Raw genomic sequence first — 26,846 nt, 5'->3', positions numbered from 1 at the left:
TCTGATGGGCAGGCTGGGGAGAATTCAAGGTCATCATCTTCCTTAGGTTTATTTATTTATTTATTTTTGAGACAGAGCCTTGCTCTGTCACTTAGGCTGGAGTGCAGTGGCATGATCTCGGCTCACTGCAGCTTCCACCTCCTGGGTTCCAGTGATTCTCCTGCCTCAGCCTCTTGAGTAGCTGGGTTTACAGGTATGCACCACGATGCCTGGCTAATTTTTGTATTTTTAGTAGAGATAGGATTTCACCATGTTGGCCAGGCTGGTCTTGAACTCCTGACCTCAGGTAATCCATCCGCCTAGGCCCCCCAAAGTGCTGAGATTATAGGCGTGAACCACCGTGCCTAGCCATCTTCCTCAGCTTTAGCTGTGTCTCACATAGTCACCAAGTACATAAGAGAGAAGCCCTTCTCTTCATTCCAGTCCTTCCAAGGGTGCCATGTCCAATGGAAAGATGGTTATCTGAAAGTCCTGCTATAGAGAGAGAAATTAGTTACATTAATCTAATTTCTATCTAGAGTGGTGAGTATAATGGGAGGGGTCAGAAGGAATAATAAATAAATATATTGGGAACAAGAGTGTAGCTATTATTGACATTTTCAGTGTTGACAGCAGCCATTTTCACACTCCTGCAAGTGTTATTTCCCATGGAGTCCTTACCTGGAGAAAAGTGAACAATGAATTAGGTAAATCCTTTCTGGAATATCCACTGCATTATTCTGTTGATTCAAGAAGTCAGGTAGTCTGTCAACTTCAAGCCAAAGGTACATATATGTTGACATTTCTCTGTTCTATTCCACTGGCAAATATTAAGATATGTTCAGAGGTGAAAGAACACTTTTGTACACACAACCCAAGGTCTTGCAAATTATATCTTCGTGAGTGTTTTCCCTTATTTTCTTGCATCAGTTGACTCTGCTTTCTGAGACCAAGACATTGATTATCATTGTGTTTGTGTTTTTATCAGCACAACAAATTAATTCCAGTGACTCAATTGTAGAGCAACAGAAGGTAGAGCAAGCCAACCAAATCTCATTGGAAATTGCCTTTCTTTTCTTTCCTTACCTGTTTTTAATAGTTACAAGTCTGTTATTTACCATGGCAGATCGATATTATGCATATTTCCAGTTTATGGGTAAAGATGTCACTGATTACATTCAATCTACATTTAGGAAATACATTTTTGCACATAGAATGTAACAGCCAAATAAAAGAGTGTGAATGATTCACTATTCGCTGTCAGATAAATTATTTTTAACAAAAACTTTTACCCTTTTGTCCTCTGGATCAGTGGCTCCTTCCCCATAACACAAAAACATGGCTTTATTAACAATAAAAGCAAAACCCTTAAATATACCCGGCATACCTGAAACTGGGAATAAAAAGAGGTTTAATTGGACTTACAGTTCCACATGGCTGAGGAGGCCTCCGATTCATGGCGAGAGGTGAAAGGCATTTCTTACATGGCGGCAGCAAGAGAAAAATGATGAAGAAGCAAAAGTGGAAACCCCTGATAAACCCATCAGATCTTGTGAGACTTATTCACTACCACGAGAATACCATGGGAAAGACTGGCCCCACGATTCAATTACCTCCCTCTGGGTCCCTCCCACAGCACATGGGAATTCTGGGAGATACAATTCAAGTTGAGATTTGGGTGGGGACACAGCCAAACCATATCAAGGGGGATGAGGCACTGAGACTAGTTAGAAGATGGCAGCAATAATTTAGGTGGGAGATTATGACCTGAATTAAGGTATAGAAATGAGCATAGGTTACCCGATTCCAAGGATATTTAGAAGGACTTGGTGACCAAGTGCAAGTAGGTGTGAACAGGTGGAAGGGCTTAAAGCCATCTCTCAACCTTCTAGATTAAGCAAATGGGGGCAAGTTAAGTGCAGAAAAAGGAATTCAGGAGAGAAATTAAATTTGAAGAAGACAGTGAATTTGGTTCAGCATACTGGCTTAGCATTTGTGGCGAGTGGGATATCAGTAGAGATGTTCACTGGGCAGTTAGAGTCATGACAGGCCGGGGCCTTTATGGAGTGCTATTTGTATTACAGATGTAAGGGAGCTCACCCGCACAGAGCATGAAGCTAGAGAAAAGAACTGGGCTAAGAGAAGCATCCTGGGAAGCTCTAGTATCTGAAGATGGGCAGAGGGAGGTGATTCACGGGGTGCGGGGTGCAGGGTGCTGAGAAGTAAGGAGGGGAGTCAAGAGTGAGCAGGTGACTTGAAGTGGCCGACAGTGCTGCATGCTATGGAGAGGTCAAATCGTGGAAGGACTGAAAAGTACTCATTGGATTAGTCAATTTCAAGGCCATCATTGGCCTTTGCCAGAGCTGGGTCAGCAAAGTGATGGCAGCTGCTGCCGTGTTGGTGTGGGTTGAGAATGGGTGGAGAGAAAATGAATGCAAATTATTTTTTTCCATAAATGGTAGTCAAGAGGTAGATGGTACTAGGAAAGCAGATAAGGCAAGAGCAGGATTATATGTTGGGTTGTTTTAGTTTTAGGCCAGGTGTGCTATAAGCCTGTTCATCTGCTAAGGGAAGGGCTTGATTAATGAAGAGGAGGTCTTGAATTATCCGTGGAAGATACTGATGAAGGAAAGAGTTAGAACCTGAGGCTAATTCATTGCTCACTTTGGGGGTTCCTGCAGGAAGAGCAGGGTGCCTCTGTGAGACTGATCCCACAGTATAGGGGAGCACTACTCAGAAGGGACAGGGAGGAAATGGCTGCCTGCCTAGATGGTCAAGTCCACATAATCAACCCTGGTCATCTGTAGAGTGACAGATGGGGCAGCCAGCTTGTCCTTACTTCTATAGCCTCATTAGTCAGCAAGCTAGAGTTGGATGTATTTTAGTAGTGCTTGCTGTTTTTTTTTTTTTTTTAAGATTTACCTTTTAAATCCTTTCTAAGTCTCCCTAGTTAGAATTCTTCTCTTTCTTCCCTTAACCCTTCATCATTTATGCTCTTGCATAGTTTGTGAAAATTTTATTGGACCCAGTTTTAATCCCAATCTCCTCTTGGGCTCTGCATTCCCTTTAAATCACTTCCTGGATATTTGCATAGCACATGTATCCTGATAACTCCCAAATGTATGTTTCTATTTCAGGCCTTTTTTGTAGGTTCTAGATTCATATATCCTACAACCTAACTGAGTCTCCATTTGTGCAATGCATAGATGTCTGGAAATTATCATAGTACAATGGAACTCTTGATTTTTTTTTTCCCTACAAACTCATCTGTACCCACTCCCAAGTTTCCCCATCTCAGTAAATTCTATCTGTTTAGAGATTCAAAGCCAGAAATGTTGGTATTAACCCTGCCTTTTTTAAATTCCTTCAGCCTCAACCTACAAGCTTACTAATTTCTACCTCAGTTCCTCAGATATCCCACGGTCTTGCCCACATTTGCATTCTCTTTTCCAGAACCACTTTCTACCCTACCACCATTCCACAGATGACTGGCACCCTCTGATCCTGGAGCATGCTTTGGTCCTCAGCTTGAATAATATTTCCCAGAGAGACCTTCTCTTCCCATTCCACCTAAAATAGGTCTCTCTTTCCTAGTCCTACCTCATTCCCCTTGTTTGCTTCCTTCACTGCATCAATGACAACTTTTACATATTTTATTTATCTGTCTGTTTGTATCTACAAAGTAAGCACTTCGAAGACTAGTTCATCATCATGTCCTCCTAGATCCTAATGCAGTGCACTCAGTAAGCATTTGTTGGCTGAATTCTCATCCTTGTCAGCCTGGAGAAGGAGGGAAGGCTTCTCAGAAGAGGTGATGTTTGAGTTGTGCCTCTCCCAGGGAGTCTGTCCTTATTACACTTTGTTCAGACCTCTCTCATAGCAACTCATCATAACAGAGTGTGCTAAGTGTTTTCTTGTCTGTCTGTTCACTATCCTGGTATCTCTCTGAGGATCAGGGTTACATTAATTTCTTTGTGCCTCATCTTATTATCATTATCACGATGAATGTTAGTATAATTGAATTGTCTACCTCGCAAAAGAGATATGCAAGGGCATAGAGATGACAGAAGGGAACAGGTGTGGGAGGCAACAGATCCAAGGTTGAGAAAACATTTCCTTTTGCTTGTTGGGTCATGGTCATCTTGGTAAGGTTCTTGTGGTCAATTGAACATCCCCATTCCTGCCTACCAGTCAATGATTACCCTTTGCTAGGGGCTAACAGGGTTCAAGGAGGTTACAAGAATAATCAGTTGGGAAGCAGCTCATCTTGTGAAGCCAAAAATGTATTTGTCACAGTCATTCATGTCCCCATGCTGCTGTCTGGGAAAATTACAAACTCCTGTATCTGCAGTTCTTTTAAAATGCAATGAAATTTCATCAGAAAAGAATCTTTGAGCCCATCCTCTATCTTTCCCAGGATGCCTGCCTCCTCTCAGAATCATGTCTGTCTATTCCTTTCCATTGTTCTTTGTAAAGGAAAACAAGGAGAAGCTAGAATGAATTTGATATTCAGATACAAAGAAGGAATTTCTTAAGTCAAAGCAGATCTTTCAATTGCATTAGTTAAAAAAAAAAAAAAAATTCCAGGGCTTGAAAACTGATTTAGAAAAAGAAAAGTTACCAGAAGCAGACAACGTTGTTGTTAAATTGATCTTTTAACTATTAAAGAGACACTTAGTATGTTTAATCAGTCTCAATAGAGTTCCCTTACTCTGGTTTTGTATGGGTCTAGAAATAATACCTTGTAGTTGGTATGTGTGTTTTCCAGTAACCTAAATAAAAATGTTAGCTATTCTTATATTTCCTGAAATGGAGTTCTTTTCTGGAGTTTTCTGGTGACTGGACATGTTGGGAGATAGTTATTGCATCCTGGTGGGATAAGAGAAGAAAAACCATGGCTGGCATCTTCTTTCTTGACTCTGTGAGTCCTCACAGTGCGAGTCCTGTGATTGGATGAAAGATCAGTTTATAAAATCCCCTTCCTGAGCCTTATGGGAAAGTCTTCAGCTGAAGCTATCCTCATCATCCTTATGGAAAATGCTAGAATCCTCCTAGATTCAGAGCCAGGGCACTCGAACTGCTGTTTTTGAAGTGAAAGTAGAGTCAAAGCCGAGATGCTGGGTTTTCTCGTCTGCTCTGACAGGGAAGCCATTGTTAGTTGCGAGAACCAAGCATATACAGATTTCATTTTTACTTTATTTGCTTTCTCTCTCCCTCTGAAGACTGTCAATGGGGTTCAAGGCAAGTAAACTCTAGATCTCAACACAAAATTCACACGTGATTGTCCAGTGGTCAGACAGACCGGGAACAATTTGCCCAGCAGGGAGCACTGTGGAGCCACACCTCTGAGCCATGGTGATTTTCCTGCTGCTTTGAAGGAAGAGCGAGAGGGCAAATTACCTCTTTCCCAGGCCCCGCACCAGCTGTTGTCTTGGTTTCCAAGAAGGGAAGCCCAACCACTTTGTTTACATTCCAAGTGACCTGGAGTAACAACCGGGGACCAGCTCTCTGGAGGCCAAGGCTACACCTGGGACAACTGGCTGAGGTTGAAAGTGAGTTGACAGCAGTTGCCATTCACCAGCGGGTCCTGGGTCCTCGTCCTCATCCTTGTCTTTGTCCTCTTGGCTTCCCTGGGAGTCATCAGCGGGGTTCGAACAAGATTTGCTGGTTCCGGAGCTTGGGTATGTTCAGCCTGGTTTTTTCTGGGTTATTGAAAAATGTTTTAAGGTGAATGGGGCAACCCTGGGTTAGAAGGGAGGCCTTAAAAGCAGGAAGCCTAGACACTCAAGGGATTGAAAAAACATTTGGAAAGGGTTGGAAAGGCCCCAAAATCAACAACACAAGAATGGAGGCATGAAAACAGGTATTTGTCTTTTCAAAATGACTTACCAGCCACCCCCAAAGTCTAGCTTTTAACCCAATGGGAAGCAAGCAACAAAATTAAAATAGGCGTGAAAACGTTGTGTTTTTGGTAAAGGGCACACAGCCTTAGGAGGCGCCCGTGGAGGAGCAGAGACTGATCCACGTGTCCATATGTTTGCTTAGAGAGGACTTTCCCTCTTTGCCTTTGAGCTAAGCTGCTGAGGCAAGCCAGCAAGAGGAAGATGTTCCCTTGTTTGCCGGGAGCAGGAATATCAGGATTCTGTGCAGCTGAGGCGGCCGTGATCACGGAGCAGGGACTGATCCATGCGTCCATATGTTTGCTTAAAGGGAACTTTCCCGGCCGGGCGCGATGGCTCACTCCTGTAAGCCCAGCACTTTGGGAGGCCAAGGTGGGCGGATCATGAGGTCAGGAGTTCCAGGCCAGCCTGGCCAACAGTGAAACCCGTCTCTACTAAAAATACAAAAATTAGCCAGGCATGGTGGCGAGCACCTGTAGTCCTGGCTACTTGGGAGGCTGAGGCAAGAGAATCGCTTGAACCCGGGAGGCGGAGGTTGCAGTGAGCTGAAATTGCACCACTGCACTCCAGCCTGGGCCACAGAGTGAGACTCTGTCTCAAAAAAAAAAAAAAAAAAAAAAAAAAAGACTTTCCCCCTTTGCCTTTGAGCTGTTTCCCCCTTTGCTTTTGAGCTAAGCTGCTGAGCCAAGCCAGCACGATGAAGATGTTCCCTTGCTTTTAGGGAACAGGAAAATCAGGATTCTGTCCAGCTGTGGCTCTAGTTTCTGGTTAGGGGGCATTAAATTAATCCTTGAGTTTCTCATGTCATAAGATCACAGGATATTTGTTGAATAAATAAATGCATGCAGCCGAAGAGCTCACTGGATGAGTTCTTTACCTTAAGAATTTCTGGTTTCTCCTTCAAGACAATCTTAGATTATTTGGGCATAAACATAGGAACCCTGGGAAGCAGGACCTGCTTTATGGATATGCGACTTAGGCAGTCCACGGTTTAATGCTCTGCTCTTATCATCTTGAAATGTTTAATTTGAACAAGGGGTCTCAGGATTTCATTTTGCCCAAATTACGTGCAGACCCACACATTATGTAGCCAGTCCTACAGGGCAGCCACACATGTGCAGGCTTGCATGAAATCCTCTTACCAGTGACAGTGAACATGGTAAAGATGACAGATGACCTTGAGACAATCTGCCTTCTGGCAGTGCACTAGAATATTCTCATAAGGAGATACTTTCATAAAACAGCTTCTGAGCCAGTGTTGCACAGCAGTTAAGAAGACGTGTTTTATACTCAGAAAGACCTAGGCAAAAATTCCTGTTCCACCACTCAGTAGCTGTGTGACTTTGGGGAAGTTAATTAGCCTCTCTGAGACTCAGATTCTTTATCTTTTAAATAAGGACAATATCACCCACCTGATAGGGTTTTGGAATGGATGAAAGCAGGATGTGTGTGAAGCGTTCGGCATAGTGCCTGGGACCTGGAAGATACCTATAATGTTGATTGTCATTGTTCTTCTTGGAATAGCAGTACTGTGTTACTTTTAGTCTGTTGAGCTTAGATGGGGTTATCCATCAGTCTCTTGACTTTGCAAATTAGGCTGCTAACACTTGGTGCATACCCAAAGGTATGTTTGCTAATTCTTTTCCATAGAGCCACAGGTGATAAGATTAGAAAGTAGGCCCTGGGCTTCTTTGATCATTTGAGTGCTGTATTTGCTCTAGCGAAGGGTTGTTTGAAGATTTTTCTCTTATGTGCTTTTAATCCATAACTGTTTTTACTCCCAACGCTTCTAACTCCAAATGCGTGGTGTCTTTCCCGACACCAGGCAGGTGTCCTGCAAGTCAGTTCAGTTCTGATGCTATCCACCTGGGCTATGGCTATCCTATAGATTGAGGGCTTAGTCCCATGAGGTTGCCTTCACTTCAGGTGTCAGTCACAAGTTCCAGGTTGTCTCTGGTACTTCTGACTGACAGGCTGTAATTTCAGGGGGTTTCCACAACACCCTCCTCAAGTTCAATAATTCCCTAGAGCAGCTTACAGAACACAAGGAAACATTTTACTGATATTTACCAGTTTATTATAAAGGATACAACTCAGAAACAGCCAAGTGAAAGAGATGCATAGGGCAAGGTATCAGGGAAGGGCTCGGAGCTTTCATGCCTCTCTGGGTGGGCCACCCTCCCAGCACCTGGATGTGTTCACCAACCTGAAGCTTTTCAGACCCCATTGTTCAGGGATTTTTATGGAGGGTACATTATTAGGTATGATTGATTAAATCATTGACCATTGGTGATTAACACAATCTCCAGCCCCTCTCCCCTCCCTGGAATTTGGTGGGTGGCACTGAAAGTTCTAATCCTTAGTCTTTCTGGTGAGCAGTCCCCATCCTGAAGCTATCTAGGGGCCCCCAGCCACTGGTCATCTCATTCGCACACCAAAGTCACCCAAAGGTTTTAGCTATGTGCCAGCAACTTGGGACAAAGACCAAATATTTATTTTTTATTGTATTACAACCCTCTAATATCAAAGTCTCCCCAAGCAACGAGTGCCTGACTTTCCACTCATTCACTCATTCATTCATTCACAAACTTTCTAAAAATATAACTGATTGTTTCAGGTGATGTTGGGTGGGGGCACAGGAAGTAAAAGATATTTCAAGCCTAGGATAGGCAGCCACTAGGCAGGAGCATCATAGAGGGCCCGAGCCTTGGAAGGAGGGGGTGGACTGGATGACTGTTGTTTCCTTTAACACTGAGGGTCTACCCCCACCAATATGGTGCTTTAAGGTTTCCAACACTTTAAAGCATCTCGAAGGCCAAGATGAGTTTGACTGAGAAACATGTGACAGAATGTTACAATTAGCAGGTGAGTAGGTACGTGGATAAAGGGAATCCATGTGGTGTAGAAAAAAAATGCTCATCTCTGAAATAAAACATTAAAAAAATAGTATGCAGCTAGGACGTGTAAACCAAAAATAAAATTCTAAGCTCCCCAAGCAACTGAGCGGACCCCTCCTCTCACCCAAGGACATTCTAAAGCAAACCTGAAACACTGGTTTAGGCCATGATGAGGATGGGTGGTTGAACATGCCTCGTTATACCCTCCTTCCTTTGGAATTCAGGTACAGCTGACTAGCATTAACATTAAAAGAGACCTTAAGACTGACAAAAAAGACTCTTTGTAGCAATAAGATATCAACATGACGGATAACAGGCCCTGAAAGAAATCAAAGTGTTTTACCCTCAAATATATTTTCAACATATTTTGAAATGCCCTGCAAAAGCTGTCTCTTGTGGGGAAAATCTACCTTCTGTAGAAAATCCTGTTCCTTTTCCAGGTCTTTTTTTCTGATCCAGGAGAGAACTAAGAGTCTGACACATTTTTAAGTCTGATAAGAAACACTTACAGTCCATTCTCTCTGAAGCCTGCTACCTGGAGACTTAATCTGCATAATAAGGACCTTGGTCCCCACAACCCCTTACCTTAACCCAGACACTCCCTTCTATTGATTCCAGGTCTTTAAATAAACTTTTTCAACCAATTACCAATCAGAAAATCCTTGAACCTACCTATCACATAGAAGCCCCGCCCACCCACCTCCTTGCTTCCAGTTGTCCTGCCTTTTGGAACCAAACCAATGTGCATCTTACATGTATTAATTGATGTTTTATGTCTCCCCAAAATGTATAAAATGTGTAAACAAACAAAGCCATAGCCCAACCCCCTTGGGCACATGTTCTCAGGATCTCCTGGGGTTATGTCACGGGCCATAGTCACTCGTATTTGGCTCAGAATAAATCTTTTCAAATATTTTACAGAGTTTGACACTTTTCACCAGCAAACACTAAAAGACTTCTATTTGATTATTTTTCAGGAGAATCAAGTAGTTAGACTTAAAAAAAAAAGTTATCTCTCTAGAAATTTTCATGGGATTGATTTTTCATGGATATACCTATAATATATGTGACTGGAGTAAACCATATTAAGGCAGCATTCTGTAAGGGTGGAGAGTTTATCCATAATGAATTTATTCATCATAGATGAAATCTATACTAATTAGACACAAGCATGATCTTCAAAAACCCCACAATACTTATCTCACTAACCAGGAATAAATGCCTTTAACATTGGTATATTTTATTTCAGATGCATGTACACATGTCAATACATTTTTTATAGAGGGAGCATAACCTACAGATTTTTGCAACCTACAATTTTTACTTAGCAATGTGTTGTGAACATATGTTAATAAGTGAATCTATAAACTTGTTTAACGGCTGTATATAGTTTTCATTTTGTACCATGACTTTTACAAACTATCTCCTATTGTTGGATATTTAGCTTGTTTCTAATTTTTCACTATTATAAATGTTTTGCATGTACACCTATGCTGACCTTTCTCACTATTTCTTAGGGTAGGTTGCTAGAAGGGAAATCACTGGGTCAAATGGCACACATACTCATTATTTTGACACATGCTGCCAATTAGCCAGTGTCTGAAGGGGCAGGAGATTCTCCAATGCAGTTGTCTTTTTGAGTCCCCCTTACCGCTGTGTCTCTTACTTGCAGTTGTGATATCGAATGGCTCTGGGGTTGACTTTGAATTCCTCATTACATGGCAAAATCTTCAGCCACGTTTAGGCTAAACAAAAATCTTTCTTCTGTATTTGGTGAACTTTTTGTTCCTAGGTTGGCTGTTTATAGCTCCCTAATCTTTGACATCCCACATCACCCTATGTTGAAATTGTCATTTTAAAAATGTAAACTGTAGCACATTCTCTAATTTCTTTATCTGTAATTGTGCAGAGTTCACATTGTATTTCTAAGAACTTTGCTTTCTTCTACTGAGTACTTTCTCTAAAATGGTGGCTCCCAACTTTATTCAGGGCTGGTTTCTTCTTTTTGGCCCTGCAGATGGAAAGAGCTGAATATCCCCTCTATTTTGAGTAGGAATAGATGATTGAATACTCCGCATACAAATGGAAAAGGCATCCTCTATCTGCAGGCATCATCATTACCAGGTTTGATTCTCATGTTCGTAACTATCTCGTCTCAAGACCCACCATTGCCTCCTCCTTCTCCTAGCTCTACCTCCTGCTGTGGCTCTCTAGATTTTGTATTTACATTCTATGGTGGTTCTTCATTTATATAACAAAGTGTGATGGAGAACAGGAAATCTTTTAGAGAAATCAATCAGGGAAAATCATACAAAATGGCTTCATTATCTGGGTAAGTCAAGCTCAAGATGTTTATAATTAGAGTACTTAACTATTCTTGCTTTAGTTTCCCATGAGCCTTAGGAGGCAGTTGCAGGAGGCTAAGTGTTGGTGAAGACCAACTCTTGACTTCCTTAGGGATAAAGAGGGACTATATTGGGAGGACAGCAGGGTAGGGGCAAGAGGAAGAGGAAAGAAGAGTAGGAAGTCCATGTTAAAGGCAACCGTGGGTAGGCTTGCTTTTTCCAGACTGGTAGGAACAGATTGCAAACCAAACATTTTTATTTTGTGAGTAACTTGCAGGCTGATGCAAATAAACTCTCTCAAATGAAGTGTCTCCTAGAATCCCTAATGACCCAGCCATAGGCAGCTTATGCAGGGTTTAGTATATTATCCTTCCTTCCCATTCAGGAAGCTGCTGAAACACCCTCTGCTTATTCTCATGTATTTCACAGCACCAGAGCTGAGTAAATGGAGCGGAGGCTAAGCCTCCTCACATTGCCCCTCTGACGCAGTCGGGCAGCGGTATAACTTTCTATTCCTGGATAAACTGTGGACCCCAAATATGTATTTGAGTAGCCTTTACTTAACACAATATGCTGTTGCTGTAGGCTTTGTATCCTATGAATGGACCATTTCCTAGTAGTGCTTCAAGTTTGGGCTGTGTTTCCTTGATCAAACTCAGGCCACATATATTTTTTTCTTTCCAACTTTTATTTTAGGTCCAAGGGGTACATGTCCAGGTTTGTTACATGGATAAATTGCATGTCACAGGGGTTTGGTATACAGGTTATTTCATCATGCAGTTAATAAGCATAGTACCTGATACGTAGTTTTGTGATATTCACCCTCCTCCCAGCCTCCACCCTCAAGTAGACCCCAGTGTCTGTTGTTATCTTCTTTGTGTCCATATGTCCTCAATGTTTAGCTCTCTCTTATGAGTGAGAACATGTGGTGTTTGGTTTTCAGTTCCTGCCTAAAGTTGCTTAGGATAATGGCCTCCAGATGTATCCATGTTGCTGCAAGGGACATGATTTCATTCCTTTTTATGGCTGCATAGTATTCTGTGGTGTATATGTACTACATTTTCTTTATCCACTTCACCATTGATGGGCATCTAGGTCAATTCCATGTCAGATCATATTTTTTTTCTATCCCCTTCAAAAGTGAGAGGGGCCAGTGCATGTGAAGTTTGGAAATGAAAGCCAAGTAGGTTTACATGTCTCGTGAGGCACAATATGATTCTCTACTTGTCATCACTGTGGATGGACTCAGGATGTTCCGGTCCCCTTGTTATCCTGAGGACCACAGTCAAAGCATGTTGAGAAACCCAGGTTTTAGCCCTGCCTGTGCTGCTGGCTGCTGGACCAGCAATCCTTCTGTCATATCTCACAATATGCTTTGTGAATTTTAAAGACTGGGAGAAAGAAGAAAATGGAGTTCGCTCATGTCTTTGTTTGGGTTGGTGTCACACAATTCCATAAACTGAGAGGCTTAAAAATAACAGAAGTTTATTTCTCATAGTTGTGGAGCCTGGGAAGTCTAAGATCGGGGTGCTGGCAGATTTGGTGTCTAGTGAGTGCCCACTTCCTCATAGATGGTGCCCTCTCACTGTGTCCTGACCTGGTGGAAGGGGTGAGGTGTCTCTCTTGGGGCTCTTTTATAAGGGCTCTAATTCCATTCATGAGGGCTCCACCTGCCTGACCTAATCACCTCCCAAAAACTCACCTCCAAATACCATCACCATGGGGGTGAGGATTTCAACATAAGAAGTTTGGAGGGACACAAACATTCAGTCCGTAGCAGCCCACCTAGCGTCTAAGACTGTGGCTCAGGTATATTTGGAGCTTTGCTTCTTCCCACCCAGTATGGAAGCTTTAGGAGACTTGCCTGCTGCCTGCTTTACCTGTGTTTGTCACCTCCCCATGGGCCTCTCCTTCCGGGTGCTGGCTATGCTGGGGTCTTGGGGTCTCTTACCTTCCCTTGACTTTGTGCTGCTCCCTTGGACAGTCTTTAGTGGAGGGGTGATGTGGGAAGAGCTACACTTCCCTTTGCTCTCCTGTCCCTTAATTCCCCAGAGCTTCACACATACAAGGACTTTATCAAAGATTAAAAAGAGAGGGAGAGAGAGAACCTTAAAAATAGCTATTCTCAGAAGTTAAGAGAAAAAAAAAAACACTCCTAAACTTTTGACAGGAAGTCACCTGAGAGATTAGCTCTGTGTTGGTGCATGGCTTGAGGTCTGTCCTCCTCAGAGTAAGTGCTCCTCTTTCAGTCCTCCACGGGGCAAACTCCCACTCCTGTCCACAGTGGATCCCCACTGCCCTCCCTACTCAGGGAGAGCCCATTGTTGTTCATTGGGGGGTGTTCTGAAGTCTGAGTTAATCACTATGGATAGCATGGCCAGGAGCACCAGTGGGGAAGACGCTCTCCTCGGGGGTCTCTGGGATCCTTTGAGCATTGACCCACGCTTAGCACACAGGGCATACAGATCTCCGAGGACACTTGCCTTCCAGACCTACCAAGGAGAGAAATGCTTTTCTAGAAGGCAACATACCTGCAGCTGTATTCTCTGTCTGCCACAGAAGAACAGTTGTCTTTACTGTGCCTTGACCTTTCCTCCTCTTTCAGCTTCCATGTCGTGCCCAACGGCTTAACAGTACAACAGAAATGGGACTCAGCACCCAGTACTGTGCCTCTCCAAGCCTCCAGGCCATTTGGCACTGGCCACTCCCACTGACTAGGTCAGACCTACAGGTTTGCTTACCTGGGGTTCCATCCCATTCTTAACTGGTGGGATGGCGGCCTTGCAGCTGACTAGGAGAAACTGAAGGTGGTACAATGGAGTGAACTCTCTAGGAAACAGAAGGGGTCAGCCTACTTGGCCTGTTTTGGCTGGGCCATTCGGTCGTTTTTCTAAAGGCCAAAGTTCATGCTCTTTTGACCAAAGTTAGGGATTTTTTTTTTCATCAGGAGAGTTAAATGAGCTATTTGCACTTCCATATTTTTGAAAAGTGGCCTTTCACTCACTCCAGCAGGCTCAGGCTGCCAAATTGGTGTGTCCCCCCATCTGTGGACACCAACATCACAGCCACCCAGAGCAATGGGGCAGATCCCTGTGGTGACTGAGCAGCAGGTTGAGGCTTTGGAGACCTGTTTTGATGTGTCTTTGATCCCTCCACACGTGGCTGAAGGCACGTGGGAGACAGAGTGTGGACCTCAGGCCTTTGCTGCAACATCATGAGAAAACCAGGACTCCCCTGCTGCCTGTAGCTGGTGGGTGGGTAGGAGGAGTTTACTTAAAAAAAAAGTTAGACCCTAGGGTTGGGGCTGGGGTTTGTTCAAGGGCTGGGGCAAAAGGAGGTGATAGAAAGGAGGGAGCTTGAAAATTGCCAAGGGAGGAAGGAAGGGCTCAGTTGAACAGATCAGTCTTTTTCCTTTAGGAGGGGACTGGAGAATGCTCCATCATGGTTACAGAAGAGCTTCAAGGGCCATGGGACTTTCTTTAGCCATTCTCACCAGCAGAAAGCCACAGGGAAGAAGAGGAAAAGGGTGAAAGAAATCCAGAGTGATAAAAGGGAGTCTCTATTCTCTCCCATTCTTTAAAACCAGAGCATTTTGAGCAAACCACCATTAAGACACTTGCTTTATTGATTTTTATAAATTTTTATTTGGCTATTTTGGGGATGGGGGGAGACAAAAATCACTGAAGGAAATGTTCAAAGCTGGGAGGAAAAGTGGTTGGTGACTTTTTTCCCACATTTGTAAAACATCCTTTCACATTTTGTCTGAATGCCTATTGCCCGTTGCCAAATCCTAATTCAATTAAAGGTTTAGCAATGAACACCAGTTTAGAATTGTTTTGCCATCTCTGCTCAGGACAATAGGCAGTGGAAAGAAGTGAAGAGGGGGGTGTCAGATGCCACACACTGGGGGATATGGGTGCTATGGGTCACCTGCAGCCATCTAGCTTTAAAATGACCGGGGAAGAGCCTCCTGCATTCACTGTGGGGAGAAGTCAGGAGGTGGGCTGGCCTGTGTCTTCAAAGTGGCAGCTTTAGAAATCAGGAGAGTCTCCTGGGACCAGCTCAAGCTGCAATAAAATGCGGTGCCATTCATGCATTAAACAGATCTTTACAGAGAGGCTGCTGCTCTGCTAGGCGTTAAGGACAGCCCTCTGGGAGACAGATACAGCCACATCTGGCAGCTGCATGGAGGCCAGCAGCCCGAGACCCTGGCCGATGATGCATCTTGCGCTTCTGCCACCTGCTAGCACCACACTCTGACCCAAACCTTCACACGGGACACCTGGCACCAAGAAGGAGGATAGAGATGTTTGAATCTAGGACCAGATACTCACTGGATTAATGACTTGGCCTCTCAGAGCTTCAGGTTCCTCATAGGCTCCCACCATAAAGTAGGTATGATAGCACCTATCTTGGAGGGTTGTAACGATAGTCATCTGTCATTTGACCAGTGCTGGAATGTATAGGTATATAGGTGCTTGGAAAAAGGTGGCTATTTTGAAATATACTATGATTTAAGCACCGGTGTGCTTAATACCCCCCTGAAACACCTAAAGTTGAGACTTCAAGATGTATAAAACCTTCCAAATAGATTCATGCCACATTTATCCACCCTCCCTCTCCAAGCATACACATGCACTGCTGAATCTTCCAGAAGGGGAGGTCCTAAGGGTGCCAAGTCTGAACAGATACTGGGAGGAGGACTCGGGGCATTCCCTCCAGACAGTTTTCCCAAGACCCTCCACTGCCATTGGGAAAAAGAGTGTGGGAACCCCGGGAGTCTTAATTTAGGCAGCCAAAGGGTGGGCCTTGGGAGCTCCAGCTTTCTCAGATTTCTGGTCTGGCAAGATGGAGTATGAATAAGAAACTCAGTAAGCATTTAACTGCTGATTGACTCTGGGAATTCCCAATAGTATTCGCAATAGAGAAGGCAGGTCCCCTTCCCCCAAATGTCAGAAGCCGGCTTCCTCCGCCTACTCCTGGTGACTTCCACCGGCCTAGACACATGGGGGCGCTGCAGCCCTACTTTTGCTGGATGCCCTACCCGTCCGAGTCCTGAAAGACCCTGATTTTCCTCTGTATCTGGGTGAGTTCACATTCTCTGTGTCTAGAAATCAGCGAAAGCTCAGCAATGTACTTAGAAAATAAAACCAAAAATGTGCACCTTAAACCAGGAAACAAAAACTTACGCAAGCAATGCATTTTTTTTTAATTGTACAAACACTTAAAAGTATGTGTAAGCAAAAAGAATTCCAAACATCCTGTGAGAATAATATTCAAAACACACACACACACGTGCACAAACACATGGAATGGGACGATAAGGGTGATTTTTATTTATTTATCAAGATAAGGTATCATTCTGCAAACTATTTTGTTATTAGCTTTTTCACTGAAAAATAGCCCTGCTTGCAAGCAGGCTCTGTGGCGCAATGGATAGCGCATTGGACTTCTAGCCTAAATCAAGAGATTCAAAAATAGCCCTGCTAAATATTTGCAATCTTTCCTACGCTCTTTTTTCCCCCAAAGTGACTTTGGATATCCAGAGTTACCAAATCTAGGGTTTGAAGTCCTTAGGTTTGAGGGTTGAAAGTGAAAAGCAAGCTGTTTTAATGAAAATTCCTAACTGAAGAGAGGGGAGACTTAAGATGCTTACATTTTGGTCACACCTGAGCGGTATTTGTTTGCACGGCAGTTAGAAGGCAGGTAATTTGTCCTAAAACTAAAACAGCAGTTAACAACCTTTAAATTCCCTGAGGAGATCCCTTCTTCCCCAACCAAACCTGTTCCCATTTCCTTCTAGACTGGTTGGCGGTCAGGTGGGCTGATTGGTTCTCCCTGCTACAGAGGTAGAATTCAGCGCTGTACCTAGGTAAGAAGGGTTTTGGAGGGTGTATGGGAAGGTACACACAGGGTAGAGATGATAGCACAGGCTTTGTGGTCAGACTGGCAAGGGTTCAAATCCCAGCTCTGTGACTTCTTGCCCAGCTGGGTGGCCTCAGGCAAATTACTTAATCGCCCAGAGCCTCATTTGTAAAACAGGGTCATCAAACTCTCACAGAATTGTGACTGGCAGATGATAAGCACCCAATGCTCTTTTAGGGGTTCACAAAGTTTTTCTGCAAAGAGCCAGATAGTGCATATTTTAGGCTTTGCGAGCCATACAGTCTGTATCATAATGAGTCAACTCTGCCATTGCATCACAAAAGCAGCCACGGACAGTATGTAAATAAGCGAGCAAGGCTGTGTTCCAATAAAAGTTTATTTACAAAAATAGATGGCAAGCTGGATTTGACCTGTGGACCATGGTTGAGTGACCCTGCTCGTGATCATCCCCATCCAACAGAAATATAGCAGAGGCCACAGATAGAATACTAGATTTTCTTGCAGCCACACTAAAAAAGGAAAGAGAAACAGGTGAAATTAGTTTTAAGAATAGATTTTATGCCCGGGCGTGGTGGCTTACACCTGTAAGCTCAGCACCATGGGAGGCCGAGGTGGGCAGATCACTTGAGGTCAGGAGTTCCAGACCAGCCTGGCCAACATGGAGAAACCCTTTCTCTACTAAAAATACAAAAATTAGCCGGGTGTGGGGGCTGATGCCTGTACTCCCAGCTACTTTGGAGACTGAGGCAGGAGAATCGCTTGAACCAGGGAGGCGGAAGTTGCAGTGAGCCAAGATCGTGCCATTGCACTCCAGCCTGGGTGATAAGAGTGAAACTCCATCTCAAGGAAAAAAAAAAAAAAAAAAAGAATAGATTTTACTTACCTCAATATATCCAAATTATGATTGCTTCAACATGTAACTAATATGAAAAATTCCTTAATGAGATGGTACATTTTATTTTTTGGTAACATTTTCAAACTCTGCTGTGTATTTTAAACTTATGACACATCTCATTTTGTACTGGTCGCGTTTCGAGTGGTCAGTAAAACGTAACCTCAATATTGCTTCTCAAACTGCAGGCCAAAACCAATTTAGTGGGTCAAGAAAGCAACTTACTTAAAAAAAATCAAATTTTAAAAATGAAATGCAGGAGAATAGAAACTATCAGGGTACACTGCATGTAGGAAGGACATGGGCCGTTTCTTGTACTTTGGTGTGTGAATGCCTGTGTGTGCATGTGCCTGTGTGTGAGTATGCGCTGAGACATCATGAGAAAAAGAAGACATCTATTTCTTACTGTGGATTGCACACAGACATGTTTGAAACTCATTACTGTACGTGCTAAAGTCAAGTGGGTTTTTTGTTTGTGTTTTTGTCTTTCAGAGCAGGCTAACTGGGGTGTTTAGCTAGTGTTCACACAGGCTGTGCTGTTGACTGAATAAACATCTGAAACCAGCTAAACCAGTTGCTAAATGTCATAGTGACCATTTAAAAATACAAATCAAAGTTTCAAACTTTAAACTTTATTATCTCTATTCTTAGCTTTAAAGCATGCTCATTTTACAGATAGCAAACAGAAATCTGGAAAAGTCAAATACTTAAGACCCCAAAACCTTGGCTGGGCCCAGTGTCTCATGCCTGTAATCCAACACTCTGGGAGGCTAAGGTGAGAAGATCACTTGAACCCAGGAGTTTGAGACCAGCCTGGGCAATATAGCAAGACCTGGTGTCTACAAAAAAATTTAAGAACAAAAAAGAGGCTGGGCGTGGTAGCTCATGCCTGTAATCTCAGCACTTTGGGAGGCTGAGATGGGTGGATCACGTGAGTTCAGGAGTTCAAGACCAGCCTGGACAACATGGTGAACTCTGTCTCTACTAAAAATACAAAAATTAGCCAGACATAGTGGCTCGTGCCTGTAATCCCAGCTACTCCGGAGGCTGAGGCAGGAGAATCGCTTGAACCCGGGAGGCAGAGGTTGCAGTGAGCCACGATCATGCCATTGCACTCCAGCCAGGGTGACAAGAGTGAAACTCTGTCTCACCAAAAAAAAAAAAAGAAGAAGAAGAAGGAGAAGGAGAAGGAGAAGAAGAAGAAGAAAATACTAATAGTTAAAAACAAAACAAAAAAAAGACCAAAAACCTGAGAAGTAGTTTTGGAACGAGAATGAGGAACTCTGTGAACTCAGCCTTGAGCTCCTTCCTCACCTGCTGGGCTCTCTACCTGGGCATGTGAATGGGAAACTGGGCCAATTCACCCAGTGATTTAAGCATTGAGTCATTTTTTTGCTTGGAATATTTGAATATATGAAATAAAAGTTAAAGAGGTATTGCTTTGAAGCACTTCATTCTCTTATTGATTCTTTTATTGACTCTTCCACAAATATTTTTTTCCCTCAGTTTTTGGTCATCTACATATTTAGGTTTTTAAAAAATTAAATTAGTTTTGTACTCAGGGGTACATGTGCATGTTTGTTAACGTGGGTATATTGCATACTGGTGGGGACTGGACTTCTAGTGTACCCGTTACCCAAATAGTGAACATCGCATCAAATAGGTAATTATTCAGCCCTCACTCCCAGCCCCTTTTGGAGTCCCTGGTGTTTATTATTTCATCTCTATGTCCACGTGTACCCAGTGATTAGCTACCACTTGTAAGTGACAACATGTGATATTTGGTTTTCTGTTTCTGAATTAGTTCATTTAGGGTAATTCCACCTGCTCATGCTTTCTGAGCATCCGAAGGTGTATCGTGCTGGGAAACAAAGGTGAAGGAGGCATAGGCTCTACATGCTCACAATCTGGGGTAGGGTGTTATCTTTCAATAAAAACATGTCTGAGTGGGGGATGGTGGCTCATGCCTGTAATCCCAGCACTTTGGGAGGCCGAGGCGGGAGGATCACTTGAGTCCAAGAGTTTAAGACCAGCCTGGGCAACATAGGGAGACTTTGTCTCTATAAAAAATACAAAAATGTAGACAGGCATGGAGGCACACACCTGTAGTCCCAGCTACTTGGAGATTGGGGCAGGAGGATGGCTTGAGCCTGGGAGGTCAAGGCTGCAGTGAGCTGTGATCACACCACTGTACTCCAGTCTGGGCAACAGAGTGAGACCCTGTGTCAAAACAAAACAAAAACAAACATGTCTGAGATTATTTCGAATGCTATGAAAAAGAGTTTGTTTCATCTGGTATGTAGTGCCGTAAAAGATGAAAATGTGAAACTGATGAAACTCACTTTTCCTCCCTGCTCTTTAGCAATGGGATGAAAGACATTTTAAATAAATCTATGACTCATCGGGTCTTTCTCTTTTCAGTAAAAATTTTTTAAGGCCTATTTTCTGGAAATAAATTCTGGGTAAACCCTACTCCCCTAATGGGATCCCATTTCTTCCTTTCCCCGAGGGTTGATACGTAGAATGAACACAGTCTTTGGATTCAGGCAGACTTGGGTATAAATTCTGCCTCTACCACTTCAAGACTATGAGGCTTAGGCCATGTTCTCTAAGACTCAGCTTCCCCATCCATAAAATGAGTATGATAACGCTGACCTCATAAGGTTGTAGTAACGATTAGTTGCAAGAATATATGTTAATTAAGAAAAAAGTTCAAGTGTGAAAAATGCTTTTATATATGAATTTTTGGTATGAGTAAGTTTTCATCACATAGCTAATTGAGTCTAGAAATGATTTTGTTTGTTTTTGTTTTTTTTTTTGTCACTTCCTCCTCCTTCCAGAAGGGTGCAGTGGGAAGCTGAGAAAGGCATTTTGGTTCCCTTATTTTAAGGTCCTGATGCTTAATGGCTTACCAACTGCATTTTTAAGATATTGTTTCCCTACCCATTCATATCTCTGTCTTATACATGTATGGTTTCTGTCAGTAATTCAACATTCACAAAAAAATGGCCCAGACATTATTTTAAAAAAGAACAAAAAACAATTAGGCCTTGCAGTTGTTACCATGGCAACCAAATACTTTCCTGTCATTTATTCAGAAGTGAATTATTAATGAGTTTTGTCTGGGACATAGTCAGAAAACACACCCGTTACTCTCCAGGGGAAGGTAATATGGCTTTTGTAGCAAGCAAGGTCACAGTGTGGAAAAGTAGGGGATGTTCTTCCCTCCTCATCCAGCGTGGGGAAGACCCAAATGAGCCAGCCATTTACATGGGAGCCTCCTCAGTGGCCAGAGACCCCACGTTTCTGGCATTTTAGGATTGCATAAAAAGCTGGGCCCCTCTCTGAGTCACTTTTCTAGAAGCAGCATCTTGAACTGGCATTTCTTCCCCCACCCACCCCAGAATGATTTGACCCATTTCTTCTTAGGTAATTCTCTCCCACACATTAAGGCAGCCATCTTCAGTGATTGATTGACCAGGATCAAGTACATATACCAATTCCACAGGAGAATGGGGGTGAGGGGAGGTGCCAGAAGATGGGAAAGTCAGAAGGTCTATTTTTGCAGGTTACTGGGTGTGGTGGATACCTGTAATCCCAGCACTTTGGGAGGCTGAGGCAAGAGGATTGCTTGAGTCTAGAAGTTCAAGACCAGCCTGGGCAACATAGCAAGACTCCATCTCTACAACAAATAAAAAAGGGGGAAAAAAGATGTAAATTTTTACCCCTTGTTCTTTTTTGAAAATGAAAAAGCACTGCAGGTTAGTCACCAAGCTTCTCAGACAAGGTAATTTTAAGGAATGTATTTAAGCTTTCTAAGTCCCAGTTTCCATGTTTGTAAAATGGGTTTAATAGTAGGACCACATTATTTAGGGGTGATTGTGAGGATAAATGCATAGGAACTATATGAAGAAGTTCCTGGCACACATTAAGCCCCTTAGTATGTTAGCTATTGCTTTTAAAATGATTTATCCCTAAACCATATATCGATATTGCTTGAAGGTTGAATCACCTGAAATTTGTTATGATTTCAAAATACAACCTTTTAAACTGATGGGTTTTTTGAATTTTCAAAAATAAAAATTGATATTCTTTTGATTTCTTTCAAAAGAAGATGCTTGAAATAGCCATCTGAGTAGTAACATATTGATGCCTTTTCATTGGCACCTTTCTTCAGTTGATTGTTGATTTACACTGACATCCCTGAATTTCATTACAGCAGTGACTGAGGGTGTCAACGTCTACAGGTATCTGGAAACCATATTTATTTTAAAAGACATCTTTTTTTTTCTGGCACAATAAAAGAGTGAGGAATGAGAGAAGACAAGATAGGCCTAAGAATTTAGATATTCCATGGAAAAAACAAACCTGAGAGTGTGAAAGAAATATAGCAGGGAACATGGTTAAGGTTCAGAGAAAAGAAAACTGTCATTATTTTTATTTTATTTTATTTATTTTATTTTTTTGAGATGGAGTCTTGCTCTGTCGCCCAGGCTGGAGTGCAGTGGCGCCATCTTGGCTCACTGCAAGCTCCGCCTCCCGGGTTCACGCCATTCTCCTGCCTCAGCCTCCTGAGTAGCTGGGACTGCAGGCATCCGCCACCATGCCCGGCTAATTTTTTGTATTTTAGTAGAGACGGGGTTTCACCATGTTAGCCAGGATGGTCTAGATCTCCTGACCTCGTGATCCACCCGCCTTGGCCTCCTAAAGTGCTGGGATTACAGGCTTGAGCCACCGCGCCGGGCCAACTGTCATTATTTTTAAAGCTTCACTGTGTTCCTTGCTCCTGTATCCTTTGTCTAAATTCTTCTAACTTTGATGAGACAAGTTCCACACATAGTTTCACCCAGAGAACCTGCAGGCTCAAGAAAAAAATACTATTATAATAATATATGATGATATAAGATTGGTTAGAAGATGCTAAGGAGAATCCAAGCAATCAGAGAAAAATAAAACCAAGCTCCCTGTCTTTGATATAGCACATCTTGGGGAAAGATCAAGTCAGAAAAGCAGATGGCCGGCCTGGCTCATTGTGGGATTGGTATTCTGAGATAACTTACAGGTCCCAAACCATGTCGCTGTAAGGTGTTCTGAAAAAGAACATTTGACTGCTACCCAGACCCCTCTGCAGGTTCTTCTGTTTAGGGAGAATGGGAGGCAAAAGACTACAAAACCTGTAGGCTTTAGAAATAGACAGACTAGCTGTGTGACCTTGGGGAAATTGCCTAACTTCTCTGAGCCTCAGTTTGCTCACCTGGTAAAAGGGAGACAATATTTCCCTTTCAGGGTTGTGATGAGGATGAAATGGAAAAACCATCTGATATGTGCTTGTCATAGATTATCAACAGCTGTTACCTCTCTTCTATGTACTGAAAAAGCCATCTGTTACCCTAATTCATAAAAAGGAGGGGAGGGCAGGGATGGTTTGAGCTTGGACATTTTCTGGACTTTCTCAATGACAATTTAGAATGCAGTGAGGGGAAAGCTTTTATTTTTGAATATTTCTATTTCACTGTCTCACTGGGTCACTCTGGGGCCTCTAGAAATTGTATTCTCCAGATATAGTATGATGTTGTCAGCATGTGCATACATTTTTATCACTTCTTTAGTTTATCTTTGTATAAACCACATATATCTGGGAAATTTAACCAACTGCCTTTCTACAAGTGGTGCCATATTTAGGCAGATGGTTACTTTTTGGGTACACAATTGTGTAGGGAAGCCATCTTGAACTGAGACTCTGAGACCATGGGCTTCCCAGCCTTGGCATCTTACTTACTGTCACCTCTCTAGGCTTTAGAGGGGTTGATTATTGGGTTTCTAAAATCCTTCTAAATTCCCCAAATTCTATGGTTCAAAGTCTTTGTGTAACTGTCCAATAGAACAAGCATATAAGTGGCCAAACTTCTGTGATGATACTCCTTTCCCCTAAAGCCAGTGAATCTTCTGAACATTCAGAAATTGGGATACTGGTGAATATGCCACAGTGCAAATGCATAGATAACTTCAACAAGCAAATAATCTTCAATGATGAATCAATATCTTCTAATCTACTGAGCCTAAAGCTGAAACTGTTTGAGATTCATTAAGGATTCTTAAATCTAACATGTACTTGTCATTTTGAATTATGGCCATATGCTTTGCAGATGGCCTCTGAGTGGGTCTTCCTTATTCAAGAAGGAGTAGGGTCACATTCATTATTTGCACATTACTTTTTTAAAGATTCATGGGATTAAAGGATGAAATCAGAACTCAGACAATCCAGGAGCAACCTGCGTGGATGAGAATAGTCATCTTCCATATTCCACATGGGATCTGTACTTTCAGTTAAAATATTTATAGAATTATGGTATCATTAAAAAAGTCATTTCCAGATCTCACTGACTTCGTTGATGAATCACCCACTCACCGGTTTAAGTTACATATGACAAGACAGCTTCTATTACTATTTTGTTTCTTGTTCTTGGATTCCATGAGATATCTATACTTAGCAATATGATACTCTCCTCTTTTATTTGCACTAGGGTGAACGTATTTCTCTTTCAAGCAACCAAAAAAGTCCTGGCTGGAACAGAGGAGGCAATGGCAGGCCATTGCTAAACTTTGCTGTGTTGTGGCAGTACAGTTTCTGTCCCTTTTATCTTGTTAACTGTCAGTACTCCAAACAAGCAAGTGGAACAATTGCCATCCGTTCAGCATGAAGAACCCCATGGAAGGGATCTAGAGGGAGATGTCACACCATAGATGTACTGAGTGAGATGGTATCATGGTGGCCATTCCTCAAAATATCAGCACTGCCCTCCAGAATCCACCCAGACGACATTGATCAAGCATCTACTGTAAGCCAGACACTTGGAGAGGTGCTGGGAATACAGAGATGAGAAAGACAGGGTATTTGCTCTTGGGTGGTTCATTCCATAATGATAGCAACAACTTATATAGAACCTGTTCTATGCCAGGCATTGTTTTAAATGCTTCATGTGTGTTAGCTTGTGTGATCTTCAGAACAACCGCATGAGGTGGGAACTATTCTTACCATCCCTGTTTTATAGACAGGGAAACTGAAACACAGAGAATCTGGGTAACTTGCCCTAGTTACATAGCTAGTGAGGAGCAGAACCGGAATCCAAACCTAAGCAGTCAGCTCCAGAGTTGGGCTCCCCACTGGCACATTCTGCTTGTACTCTCCTTTTCTCTGATAATCCCATAACATCTTTATCTCCTTAAGCCATATAGCATTTGCTTAGGCTTATTTCTTTCATAATAACCATTATAAAAATAACAACAACAAAAAATACTTTCAACCAAAAAAGGCAGAAAAAAGGCAACACAACATAACAAAATTAATTTACCCAGGTCCCATTACTGTTGTCATTTTAGTTTATGTCGTTTAAATTTGTGTCAAACTAACATAGTGTTTTCAGGCATGCTTTTTTCTTTTAGGATTATGCCAGAGTTTTCCCACTATATTCTGTTTTGACATAACTTTTAATACACTACCAGTTTGAGTGTTTTCCAGTCATGGCTACACTATACAATTGACTTAACTGATCCCTTACTCTTGGACATGCCTAACATTCCTCTGTCATAACACTGTTGTGAACATCTTTGCATATGTATTTTTTTCTATATGTCTGATAATTTTCTTAGATGGTGTAGGCTTTTAACTTTTGTAGCATGCAGGTAGGAAAAGCAGGATCAGTTTTCAGATTCAGATTCAAAAGAAGCATTTAAGCTTTTTTCACTCCTAGAGAGCTGGAAACAATAATACCTTAAAGGTCTAAAGCATGATCTAGATCATTCACCTACCCTTTAGGAGGATTTTTTTTTTTTTTTTGAGACTGAGTCTGGCTCTGTTGCCCAAGCTGGAGTGCAGTGGCATGATCTCAGCTCACTGCAACCTCTGCCTCCTGGGTTCAAGTGATTCTCCTGCCTCAGCCTCCCATGTAGCTGGGGCTACAGGCACCTGCCACCACGCCCAGCTAATTTTTGTATTTTTAGTAGAGACAGGGTTTCACCATGTTGGCCAGGCTGGGCTTGAACTCCTGAGCTCAAGTGATCCACCCACCTCGGCCTCCCAAAGTGCTGGGATTATAGGCGTGAGCCGCCGCACCCAGCCTTAGGAGGAATGTTAAAACTTATGCTTTGTCCTTTTGGAAATATCATGTATCTTCTTCCTATGAAATGGATTCATGATGTTCCATTATAAGTTAGCTAAACAAAGATTTCACTGGTCTAGTTGCCCCTGTGGCCCATCTTGAAGAATCACTCTATGGAATGATGGGCAATCAAACACAAGAGGATCAGGAAGAAACAAAATAGGTTTAACAGAATCTCTGTAATAGTGAAAATATCGACAGGTTGACAAGGACCACAGGGAAAGCACAGTATGAAACAAATGGCAAGTAAAGGTCCAACAAGTGGTGGGTGATTCAGTGAAGAGACAGCAATGCAGAGTGGTTACCACGGGCCTTGTAGGAACATGGAGCTGAGTTTGATTCCATTTCTTAGTTGCTGTGTCATCTTGCACAAGTTGTTCCATTTTTCTAAGCCTCAGTATCTTCATCTGTAAAATGGGCATGTTATCATACCTGCTTCATAAGGTTGTTGTGGGAATCTAACCAATCATGTAAGTACAGATACAGTTACTGTTGGCTTTGTGCAGGGTACTGTATTTTTACAATTTCTTCATCATTTTCTTCATTGTCACTTCACTCAGTGGAAGGGGACTATGTGATAAGAGATCAGTACTCATTGTTGCAGAACATGAAATCATCGTAGTTGTGTGTTTCTGGGAAAGACAATAAATTAAAAGGTGCAATATGACACTTACGAGAAATACGTACTCCCCTTTGTTTTCCTGAAGTACAAAGTAGGATCAGGTTGGAATTTCCCGCCTGTCTTCTGAGGCAAACAAGAGCAGTTTGGGGGCCTCGCTGAGGGGGCT

At 42.6% G+C, this 26,846-nt stretch overlaps 1 protein-coding gene across 8 annotated transcripts in view; it reads left to right on the top strand.

The window, feature by feature from the left end:
* Window positions 1-26,846, top strand: part of SLC1A2 (solute carrier family 1 member 2) — a 168,788-nt gene that overhangs the window by 10,624 nt on the left and 131,318 nt on the right. Inside the window, exons 1-2 of one of the 8 annotated variants that reach the window (XM_054662203.2) lie at window positions 5,448-5,660; window positions 10,794-10,900. The exons of 5 other annotated variants lie outside the window; for them this stretch is intronic. In XM_054662203.2, the coding sequence (XP_054518178.1) occupies window positions 10,836-10,900 (65 nt within the window). In that variant the 5' untranslated portion in view covers window positions 5,448-5,660; window positions 10,794-10,835. Of the gene's footprint in view, window positions 1-5,447; window positions 5,661-10,793; window positions 10,901-16,929; window positions 16,994-26,846 lie in introns of those variants that run through there. 2 more of the 8 variants (XM_009460226.5, XM_054662205.2) reach the window with 2 other exon arrangements.

The sequence above is a fragment of the Pan troglodytes genome, chromosome 9, assembly GCF_028858775.2.
Source record: "Pan troglodytes isolate AG18354 chromosome 9, NHGRI_mPanTro3-v2.0_pri, whole genome shotgun sequence".
NCBI lineage: Eukaryota > Metazoa > Chordata > Mammalia > Primates > Hominidae > Pan > Pan troglodytes.
The sequence above is the reverse complement of the archived record's forward strand: the minus strand, read 5'-3'. Positions and strand labels throughout refer to the sequence as shown.